A 12,004-nucleotide genomic window follows, 5' to 3' on the forward strand; every position below is an offset into this window, starting at 1 on the left:
CTAACAAAAGTTGACATGAAGCCTTTGGAATGATCAAGTTGCACAAATTGATAATTAAAATGGGATCTTGGAGGGTACTGCTCAACATTGTTGACATAATGTACCTGGTCAATCTACTCCCTCTATAACCTTATCAGTCCATGACAACACGCGAAGAGGCATAGTGGTGCTTTTACCTGGACCTTATTTCTTTCCAGATCAATTAACTTTTCTTCCACTTTTTTTAAGGCAGCCATTCAGAAACTTTCTTAGGCTATGGATTCTGCTTAATGCTTATGGGTCCCCTTCCCTGTGGAGCAATCAAGTTTTGGTTTCTTCCATACTTTCCTCCTACTGACTACATAAAAAACATTATAATATTTATGGTATGTGAAATGAAAATAGAACAAGGCTTTTACTTAATTGTTATGTGGCCCCCGGGGGGAGGGGGCTTGGTGGTAGCATAGGACCCCCTTTGATAATGGCTGCTTTAACACACTGGTTGTTCTTTTTAGTGGACTAGATTGATTCTGGTATTAATATGCATATTTGCCCAATACTTGATTAACCTTCTGGAATTATCCCTGAAGATTTGATCATACCTGCCTATCATAGTCTCCAAATATTGCTTTTGAAGTGTGAATGCTGAATACATCTTCCAATTAAGCTTTCATATAAGCTAATCCTTGCCCAAAAGACCTAGTCTTGCAATATCATCAGCTACAAATACTGGAAGCTCAGAACACAGGATACTGTCACATTATAGTCACCTCATATATTTGGAGATTAGCCTGAAATGGATTTCAGATCAGTGCAGCTGTTCATCAACAATAAGTAACTTCTTGCTAATCTGAATCACAGGGTACAGGTCATTTGTCAGCATCATGATTTAAAATATTGTCTCTTCACACCATAATACTCTGCATTATGAATGCTGCCCAAGTTGATGTCATCCTTGTCTACTTCGGTTCTGATTGTGTATGGGTTCCCTTTCTTTCTTACCTAACACTTCTCTGCCTGTTCCAGTATTGCATTGGAAATGACACTCTGACCTGTTTCCTTCCATTCTTGAAATTTGTATAGTTCTATTACTGTTTTTGCTGTTTCTTCTGGTATACATAGAACTTGGACTCGACTTGGACAGCATCGAGTCCACGCTGCTGAAGATCCAGCTGCGCTGGATGGGTCACGTCTCCAGAATGGAGGACCATCGCCTTCCCAAGATCGTATTATATGGCGAGCTCTCCACTGGCCACCGTGACAGAGGTGCACCAAAGAAAAGGTACAAGGACTGCCTAAAGAAATCTCTTGGTGCCTGCCACATTGACCACCGCCAGTGGGCTGATAACGCCTCAAACCGTGCATCTTGGCGCCTCACAGTTTGGCGGGCAGCAGCCTCCTTTGAAGAAGACCGCAGAGCCCACCTCACTGACAAAAGGCAAAGGAGGAAAAACCCAACACCCAACCCCAACCAACCAATTTTCCCTTGCAACCGCTGCAATCGTGACTGCCTGTCCCGCATCGGACTGGTCAGCCACAAACGAGCCTGCAGCTGACGTGGACTTTTTACCCCCTCCATAAATCTTCGTCCGCGAAGCCAAGCCAAAGGACATAGAACTTGATGTTCTGAAAAGAACAAGTGTGTAGAAATTGATTACCCTGACACAATAATAGATTTATGTTATTATGGCCACTTCATCCTGCATTCATTGCTATTACATTTGTTGAAATTGCAATCCTGTAAACCAGATCAATGTGAGGCTCTTTGTTACAACAGCAGAGATTGAATGATTTCATTTTACAAATCTGATTTGCAGAGTGCGATCTAAAAAGTTCCCAGAATCAAGGTTGTTGGGTAGATCTTTTCACATGACAAATCAATCATTCATTCTTTCCCCAGCTTTTTGTGGAGTATGCATAATAAGCTTGGAGTCAATATCTGCAAGTCACTTCCTTGTACTCTGCCATTGAAGGATTCAGTGCCCGTGCATTCTCAACATGGTCATTCACTTGAAAAGTTTTGCTATCTATGAAAATGAAACCTATCCTTTCCTTGTAAGGTGAGAATGGTTGACAAGAGTCAATGTACAATTCTGAAGCTTGTTCCTACTCGAACCAGCACCTTTGCCCTGTTTACCCATCAAACTGTAATGCTAGACTCAAAGTACATGGGTATTTACTCTTCTGTAAGTAACTGTTCCAGTCTTACTGCTGTTGGACTGTCGGTTTTATCCTATCTGTCTTTCTATCATCTCCACCCACTCCAATGTCTAACTTACTGATGCTTGAGCAAATTTAGCGCTTCACAGTACACTCAGAGTCTTTGACAATCAAACATTTTTTTTTCTTAAATGCATTTTTGGCAGGTTCTTGGATGAATACTGTCAATGAGCAATGATCCAAAGCTCTAATGGGAATGTGTAAAATGATGACTTTTCCAAATGGTACCAATTCATATCAGTAATGGAGAGCTTTGCCATTGCCAGTTGCAATGTGTTTGTGATCAGTATGATGGTAGTACAAGCAAAAGCTCTAATAAACAAAGATATTCTAATAGTTTCAGAATAATCATGCAGTAGAACCACAGAAACAAGCAAATGCAAGGTGCAGATGTCATGATGATGTCATCATTACAAGTTCCTCATACCTTGTTCTAACCAAAATTATGAAATTTGCATCTGCAAGTTTCTGTTAATTAATAATTTCAGACATTTGAGTCTGAAATTGTTCTCAGCAAAAGTATCCTCGAAATGGTATTACCAATAAAGTATTACAGAGAATTGTGCAGAATTCCTATGGACAATGATTAGGTTAACATTAGGAAGTTAAAGCAATGCTTGAAGTACATGCCTTAAGTAAAGAAACAGGCAGCTGGACAATAGATTCATTACACAGTAGAATTTTCAAAGCTTTTGTATTGCCATCACATTAGGCCTTTAGCAAATTTCTAATAAAATACCTGAAGTTGCCATTAGAATGCCATCAATCTCAATGCAGGATTTATTGAAGCATTGTTTCAGACATGCAGTTCATTCTTTCAGGTAAATCACTCGTATGTCTGTGCACGTGTATACATTTGTCAAACCTTTTGTTTCTTTGATAGCAGGAGGAGACACTTTCTTCTTTGCTAAATAGAAGAATAATAACAATCCGTTTAATTAAATGCACCACAGAAAACCTATTTATAGATTAGAGGAAACAAATAAACTACTGAATTACAATTAACACATAGATCAGGGGTGGCCAAACTGCGGGTCAAGAGCCACGTGTGGCATTTTGACATATAATGTGTAGCTCGTGGAAATAGGTGGGCTGAGACCATCTGAGATACTGACAGTCTGACCGTGGACTCTCACCTAGGCCCATCTGTTTGCCAGCAGGAGCTCCCAACGCCCTGAGCGGACTCTCACCTAGGCCCCTGCCATTGTCCTATCCAAGCTCCCGACACCCTGACCACCCCCCCATCCAAGCTCCAAACACCCTGAATTCGGACTTACCACCCGATCCCAACCACTCACATGCACATACATGCTCCTAACGTCCTGGCCACCCACCCATCCAAGCTCCTGAGAATCCAAATGCTGTAATAAAATCTGTCCTTGAAATTATCAATTTCATATGCTTAAATGTAAAGATCCATGGACAGTTCAAAAAGTTTATTGAAAAACTGGAACTTGAAACTCAGTGTTGTCTCTTTCTACTGCAGTGTGAAGTGGCTGTCAACCAGCAACATCTGAAGAAAAGATTCTATCTAGAACTTGAAAGTGACAATTGGATGCAAAATCTAATGTTCCTTACTGATATAATCATTCATCTATCAACCCTCAAATTGGAACTCCAAGGGAAGGATAGGATTGTTTCTGATCTTGCTCAGACAATTTTCAGCTTTCAGAATAAAGTAAGAATTTTTCAAAGAGATATATTGTCAAGAAACTTCAGTCACCTACCTTATCTCCAAAGTAGCATAAATATAATATGATAAATTGAGTAAAAGGGCACAAACCAGAAGATAAATCACAAGGACTGTTTGATAATTTCCTAGTCAGATTTGAGGACTTGCAGAAGCTGAAAGCTTGTTTCACCTTTCTTGTAAAATCATTCATGGTTGATCTGATCAAAGATGGTTGTTCAATTCTTGGTGCCCTGGTTATAGATTCAACTGGTATGGAAATGGAATTACAGGTGGACCTGGGTATAAAGATGATCCATAAATCCCAGCACACACTGGAGCTCTGGAAGCAAGTTCCAGAAATAAAATATCCTGAACTTAAAAAAACCAGGGTGCAACTCATTCAATTTTCAGTACAATATACTGCTGCAAATCACTGTACTTAGAAATTAAGCCTGTGAAGTCAAAGCATCATACAATCCTTACAAATCAACAGCTGACAGAGCTAGTTCATACAGGCTTGACCATGTATCAGCTGGATTTTCAACACATCACACCCAACATGGAGACTCACAGTTAGGATTTTGAAAATGCTTGTAAATGTTATTACATACATGGATTTCTTAATATTTGTACAATTTTTGTAACAAAATGTGCATGCAAGTGTAAAAACATGCATGTATTTTTTAAAATATTTTAAGTTTTTCCACATGTAGCTCTTACATAAATCAAGTTTGGCCACCTCCTGATACAAATAGAAACAAATCCAAGAAAAAGTACATCTCCCTGAACCGTCTGTCGTTTCTGCCATCTTGAGAATGATCCCATCGCATTTCTCCCCCTCCCCTCCCTCATCCACATTTGGTACCTACCCCTGTGACACAAATACATGCTACATTTACACTTTTACCTTCTCTCTCACCACTATTTGGAACAGCAAACAGTTCTTTCAAGTGAGGTAACACTTCACCTATGAATCTGTAGGGGTCATCTACTTCATTTGATGCTCGCAGTGAGCCCTCCTCTACATTGGGGAGATGGAACCCACCCAGGGAGAGCATTTCAGTGAGTATGTTCACTCTATATTCTGCAACAGCCAGGTCCTCCCAGTGGCAGCCATTTTAATTCCTCGCACAAGTTCGTCTGTAGCCTCATGAACTGATGAATTGAGGGCACCACCATTTGGAGGAACAGCACATTATATTCTGATTTGGCAGTCTCCAACCATCAGTGTCAACTTTAAACTATGGTAATTTCCCCTCTCCTATCCTTTCTCTTTACCTACCCCTTTGTTTCCCTTCTTCCAGCTCTCCCTTTCTTTCATTCTCCTTTCAGAGAGCTATCACCCTCTAGCCTGTCCCACTATCACTTCTCAGCTTCTTTTTCTTCTCCCCTCCCACCTGATTCTACCTTTTACCTCTTGCTTGTTAATCCATGCTCTGAGCCCCTTCCCTTCCCTGCCTCCTCGCCCCACCATTTTATTCAATTGTTGCTGTTCAGCTGCCAATGGCAATTGTGTAGTTTTAAGAAATGTCACCCTTCCCAGTCATTAGAAAGCATGCACCTCCCAATATCACAAATGCTTCTAAGCATAAACTCCCGCTTTTTTTCCCCCAGAATCCTTTTGGACAATTACATTTTTTTCTTTGCAAGTGATCCTCAGTGCAGCAACAGTTTAGCACAGCAGATATAAAAGTCTGTGATCTTATTTTGAGATATCTATTTAATTAATCATTGAGATGTAAGGACTGAAAAATAAATGAGAAGCCAATCAAATGAGAGGGAAAGACAGCAGAGCAAGTACAAGACTGAAAGAAAAAGTGTGAAAATAAATCAATAAATCCAAATTTGACATTTTTTTAAATCTCAAAAATTAATTTGCATCCTCAAGGCACAAAAAATAATCAATCTCTGGGGAAGAATTATTCACTTGCAATCATTAACAATCATTATATTGTTAAGGTACTCACATAGATTTTCTATGGTCTATTCAATGTGAAATTAATGTGAAAATTCATCAATATGTAAATCTAGAGGTTACATGCAAAATGTTCTTTTTTGTGATCCTAATAGTGGAGCAGCACAAAAGAGCCAGTAACTAGTGGTAATCCACCATTCTTCCTCACTACAGCTAGCAGGATAATTTACATATTAATAATTTGTTCAAATGTCATTAATTTTTCTCTCCTTTCTTTTCCATTGCCCTCTGGGTGCAGCTATATGTGTGTGTGACATTTCAAGATGTCGACATGATTTGGGAAGGATATAGGATTAATTTATATTGATACAAAATTAAATTTATCCACCCAGAGATTAAATCTTTAATTTGCATTTCAGAAGAAAGATGGTTAGATTAAGTTAAAGCCTATGAAATGATTATTATATTTCACAAATTAGCACAGTTTGTGATGACGATTAACTAAGGCATTCAATTAAATTTTCACACTTCATTCATCAGAAACAGTTTCTGTAAGGGAGATTGAGTTATGGAGCTCAAATCAAGGAGGCTGTGCCAGTTCTACTGACCATCTTCCAGACACAATAGAGCTACTGTTGGGTCAATGTTGGTCAAGTCTTAGGCTTTCTTCCCACTAAAACAAGTGCAATTTACAGAAGACTGGTAAGGTTTTAAAATATAAAGGGTGAAATGTTAATGTTGTTTCACATTAACTTGTTTCGAGGCATTTCTAATCAATAAAACTTACTCAGCCTAACAACATGGACACGTCATATTTTGTTACTAGAGTTAAATGCATTGCTAGATCTGAGTGGATGCCTATTGCAGATTCAATGTTTGTTACCAGGTGTTGCGCTTTGCAAGTTGGTTTTAACAATTTGAAGGATCTGAGGGTATTACTGACATAAGAATGGCAATGAGGTCCAAAGAAACTTACAACCTGTAGTGGTACACCACTAGCCTACTGCAGGGGGCAACATTTGTACCTGCAGAAGAATACTGGAGGACATGGCAACAGCTGGCTGGCTCTCAGCTGACCTGAATGGACCAAGCCCCGCCCAGTCAGCTGCCAATCACCCTCCAGAATACAAGATAGATCCGGCCCCTCAAGGTCAGTCTCAGAGCCAGCACAGCCACCTCTGTGGAATAAAGCCTGTTGAACAGACTTTATGTTGTGTCTGCTTTTCTGCTTGATAGTGCAACTCACAACCACAATGTGATATGGGCACATGATAATAACAAATGAGCAAAATCATTATTTTATCTGGTCCACGTGGTGATAATTAAATCTAAATAATGTCTGGAATCAATTATTTATTAACAAAGCTCTTAGATTATACAATTTTAGTTAAATTGTATGCAGTGTAGCTCCTCTATTCATCACAGTAACCCTGGGCAACTAAAACTAGTATTAAACAGAAAGCCAATTTTTATAAGGAATTTAACCTAGGATAATATAAAGCAGAACTTCAAAATTTCAGGAGACAAAGACCTAAAGTTTTCCCCATTCTGGAAGTGGAAAGTGAGATAATTTGGTTGAAGATTTTCAAGTCAGGTAATGCCATGTCTATGGTTCATTCTCTGATAGATAAGCCTACTGATATTGGTGAGTTACAGTTGCTTTGTTCTCTCTAGACATTAGAAGGAAATGCAAGGCTGGTAGGATCTAAGCATATTCTCAACTCTTCTGCCCTTAATGCTCTTAAAACAGGTTGTATGTCTGTCAGCAGGATTACTTTCCTGCCATGACTAACTAAAGACCAACAGAAAGAAAAACAAAGCTGGTAGAATTAACAAATGTTCAGTTCCATGTTGAAGTCTCAATTGATTAGGGCAAAAGATAAAATTCTAAATTATGACATTAATTTCTCCTATGGGCAGATTAGAAGTAAGGACATTATGCATCTGGCCCTCTGGTTTTCAAAAGGGAAAAGTAGCACATCTTGTATTAATCAATCTTTTTAATTGGTGTTGTAGCCAAGTCACCAAATTTACCTAGTTGTTGTTATTTGTCTCCATTTCTGTCTTTAATAATTTTTTTAAATTAATTTACAGTTAGTTTTTTTTAAAGAAATTATGATAGAATTATTTACAATTTAAATTAATTTAAACTAGTTCTCCAGAATTTAAAAAGAGGAAAACAAGCAGAGATCATCAGGGCAGTGACATGAGAAAGGCCTCAGGAAGCTCTACCTAGAGATCTGGGTCCACTCACTATTTCCCCACACTTAGAAAAGGATCACAAAACAAAGGTTGCCTGCAGAAGATTAACAGGGCCCTGGCATAAACTAGAGTTGGGGGAGTGGAGGAGAATTGGAAGTCAAGAATAAGGCAGTACGTTGGATGAAGTACAGTCCTCTCCTTTGAGAATAGTTTAAGAAGAAAACTATTCTGAACTCTGCCAGTCACATTAGTTGTGCAGTGAATTAAATTATTTTAAACATTAGAGTCTTAAAACATGTACCTTAGTGCTTTTGTACCCAATTTAATTTTTATGCCTCCAAGAGCATCAAGTCACCTTTATTTATCATTCACATGGAAAAGACGAGATCATGTTTCTCCAGGACTATGGAGGATATTCACATAAATACAAGTTAGAATAGAATTTAAACATTAAAATATTAAAACATATGCAGTAAAAGTCCACAGATGCTCTACAAATTCAGAAGTCTGATGGCTTAGGGGAAGAAACTATTGCCCAATCTAAACATAAGGGCCCAAGTGCTACAGTACCTCCAACCAGATGACAGAAGGGAGAACAGTTTACATGAGGTGTGTCTGAAGTCCTTCACAATGTTTATTACCTTCCACCTGCATTGAATGTTGTAGATATCTTTCATAGTTGGATGGGAATTCCCAAAGATCTTTTTCACTCTCATTACTGTCCTCTGCAGGATTTTTCAGAATGAAGTGGTACAGCTTCAATCACTCTAATCAGCTGAAATTAATCTGCCTATATAATGATTGGTCCATTGGGAAGCATTTTGTTTAACAGCCTGATTCAATAAAGAGTCAAAAGTGTCATCAGTCACTGAATAGGTGTTACATTCTGAATTCAGCATGGCAGAGGGCTGGGCACAGCAATCAGTAAGTTGTGGAATTCAGGGTTAGATTCTAGGAATCAATGTGGGAGATGGGCAGGATTGAGTTCAGTCTGGGTGATTATTGTGCAAATCAAGGTATAAAATTTGACTGGGCATGGTGATCAATTGATTGAATTGGTAAGGAGATAAGAACATTAGAAACAGGAGCAGGTGAAGATCATTCATCCCTTAATCTTGCTTCATTATTTGAAAAAATGGTGGCTGATCAATTTTAGCCAATGACACTCTGCTTAATCTCTCAGATCATACCTTTCCACTCATTTAAAGTTTAATTATTGGTCAATCACCATTTTGAACATAATAATTGATTCTGCCTGTACAGATCTTTGCATAACTCTCTCTGAGAAGGGAATTCTTGCTCTCCACCATCTGAAATGGTTGACCTCTTATTTTAAAATGATGTATCCCAGTTTGAACTGCTCCATTTAAGGTAAGCATACTTTCAGCATTTGTCCTCTGTCTTGTGTAGTTCGATAAGATTGAATTCTGTATTCCTGTGAGTTTTGATCTTCCTTTAGGCATCAACCTCTTCAAGCTTGGAACCAATCTTGAGAATCTTCTCTACACTACCTACAATGCTAATGTTTCTTCAATAAATATGCATGTATATCCTTTCATAAACCATGTTGACTCTATTTGATATCTTATGATTTTCTAAATATTCAGTTTTTACCTCTTTAATTTTGGATCCCAATAATGTCAGATGCTAGGCTAATCAACCAATGTACATTTCTCTCTTTCTTCCTCCTCTCTTGAATAATGGTATTGCATTTGCTGCTTCTACAATCCATTGGAAACCCTCCAGAATCCAGGGAATTTTCGTAGATTATAATCAAGACACTCATTTTCTCTGTATTCACTTCCCTCAAGAAGCATTTTGCCTTCCATCATGTTCTTGGTACTTAAAAGCTACTTGACTATCTATGACTGTTAAGATGTTTTCAGTGTATATTAATTCCCCATTCTCTTCTGATAGACTAGTGTTTACTTTAGCTATTCTCTTTACCTGTAGAATATCCTGCAGTCTCTTTTGTATTATGTCCTCCAAACCTCATCTTTGTTAGTTACCATTTACTGATTTCTAAAATATTCTTGGTCATCTAACCTGCCATTCATCCTACCAAATTACATACTGTTACTTTCATTCTTAACTTCTTTAATTAAGCATAGATGAAGACTCTTGTGGAGCCTTTTTGCCAAAATAACATTTGCTAATATTGGAATGCACTCATAGGAAAGATTGGGCCAGGTTTAATAGGTGGAGGTGCTCTGAAGTGGGTGTGGGTGTAGCATTCAAGCCTTTGACATTTTAAAAAAAAACCTGCCTGACAAGGAATGCTCTGACCCAGGATCTCCAGCAGATCTGCTGAACTCCTTTCAGAGTTTCAAAGTTCACAAATCCAATTCAGGTCTTCTGTCTCTGTAGCACACAGCAACCATAGCCTCTTCTGCATTGTCAATCAAGTACCAAGAAGGGAAAGATGGGCACAGTAGAAATTACTGTGTCCACAATTTATTTCTGCAGATTATCTTGAAATTGAATTCTTAATGCATGATGCGACACAATCCAATTTCTAGGCAAATCATGATTTCAATCTTGTGTCATGCTTCATTTTATGTGTGAGATTAACTCCAGGCAAAATTATTCTTGAAGCAAATAAATATTGTGGAAAATTTCTCTGAACTTGTAGTTTATATTTAACAATTTTAGATCTTGGTTGCTATTTCATTTTGCCATGTTTGTGTTGATTTGACACGAGATAATGTGTCATCAAGATCCATGATGGTGTATTTTGTGATCATCTGTGGTATTTTGTTTTACCAGTTACCTTAGATACTGTATATCCCCCTAGCACTCAAACAATGAATTGTTTCAATCAATTGTATTAATAATGGAACTAAAACAAATCATTGTACTGATACCAATCCCCATTGCCACAGCAAATTAAAATGAGATTTAAATGTTAAATCGGGATCATCTCTTCAGTAGCTTTTGTTTGGCTCTCTGTTTAAATGCACTGAACAACATTAAGGACTGCATTTGTACTCTACCAAATATGTAAAATTAAGTCAAATATTTTCTAATCCAAGTATATTCAATACATGGTAATTATTTTCTGGGATTGAAAGTTAATCATTGCTTAAGTAGTACCTCATCCACACTTGTCTGAGTGCAACTAGTACCATGTAACCCAGTACTAACTGTTGCATGGTCGGGTGGTCGGTGACTAAACCGGCTCCCCCACCAGGTTTGCCTGGTGTGGAGGGTGGCTAGACACCCTGCAGGATGGAAAAACAAGACCTGTCAATGGCCATCTAGAAAACATGATGTGAAACGTGGAAAGAGCATCCTTTGCATCGAAGCTTGGTCTGGCCATTCACTGCAACAGAACTTCCCCCAGTCATCTTGAACCTCACCATGTCACTGGATTGGGGAGGGGATGTCAAGAGGGTGGGCCTGGACCTGTTCAACCCCTACTCACCTAAAATCCATTCACGCACATGCTGTTCTTTTCTGAGGAGTGGGGTATCCTCACAAACTGACTGAAAGGAACCATCATCATCCCTATGGGATGGAGAGCCAGAAAAAAACCTCATCCCATGAGCACTTAATAGTGAAAATTGAACAAAAATCATGTTTTTGTTTCTTAATTTTGTCTGGTTTTTTTTGCTTTTTTAGAATCTAGATTTTTGCTTCCTCTCTAGTTCACTAAATTCAAGATTTAATGTGCATTGCCTTGTTCAGACTGCTCTTTGCAGTTCACAATCAATGGCAGACATCAATCACTGCCAAGTTGCAGGATATATTTTGTCAATAACTTTTTAATATTCAAAGACATAAATAAATTTTTGAATGGAAGTCCACATCACTCTGCATTTAAATCATGAAATAAGGAATGTGAGTGATGGTTACCTTTTTCCTTGGTTGGAGTAACTGGCTTCTCTTTAACTGGCACTAAAGTGGAAAGACAAAACTGGATATTTTAAGATGTAATATTTTTCCACAAAATACAATAATAAAACATGGCTGCATTCTAAAATATACATCTCCCTTTTTGTTGAGAGAACTATATT

The 12,004-nt window shown here is 38.2% G+C and overlaps 1 protein-coding gene across 3 annotated transcripts in view; it reads right to left on the reverse strand.

Moving 5' to 3' along the window:
* trdn (triadin) overlaps positions 1 to 12,004 on the reverse strand; it is a 512,395-nt gene that overhangs the window by 248,466 nt on the left and 251,925 nt on the right. For all 3 annotated transcript variants that reach the window (XM_069886892.1, XM_069886891.1, XM_069886893.1), the window contains 2 exons: positions 11,844 to 11,885; positions 3,065 to 3,106 (listed from right to left, as the gene is read on the reverse strand). In XM_069886892.1, coding sequence (XP_069742993.1) covers positions 3,065 to 3,106; positions 11,844 to 11,885 — 84 coding nt within the window. The remainder of the gene's footprint in view (positions 1 to 3,064; positions 3,107 to 11,843; positions 11,886 to 12,004) is intronic.

This window comes from Narcine bancroftii, chromosome 6 (genome assembly GCF_036971445.1).
Source record: "Narcine bancroftii isolate sNarBan1 chromosome 6, sNarBan1.hap1, whole genome shotgun sequence".
Classification (NCBI taxonomy): domain Eukaryota; kingdom Metazoa; phylum Chordata; class Chondrichthyes; order Torpediniformes; family Narcinidae; genus Narcine; species Narcine bancroftii.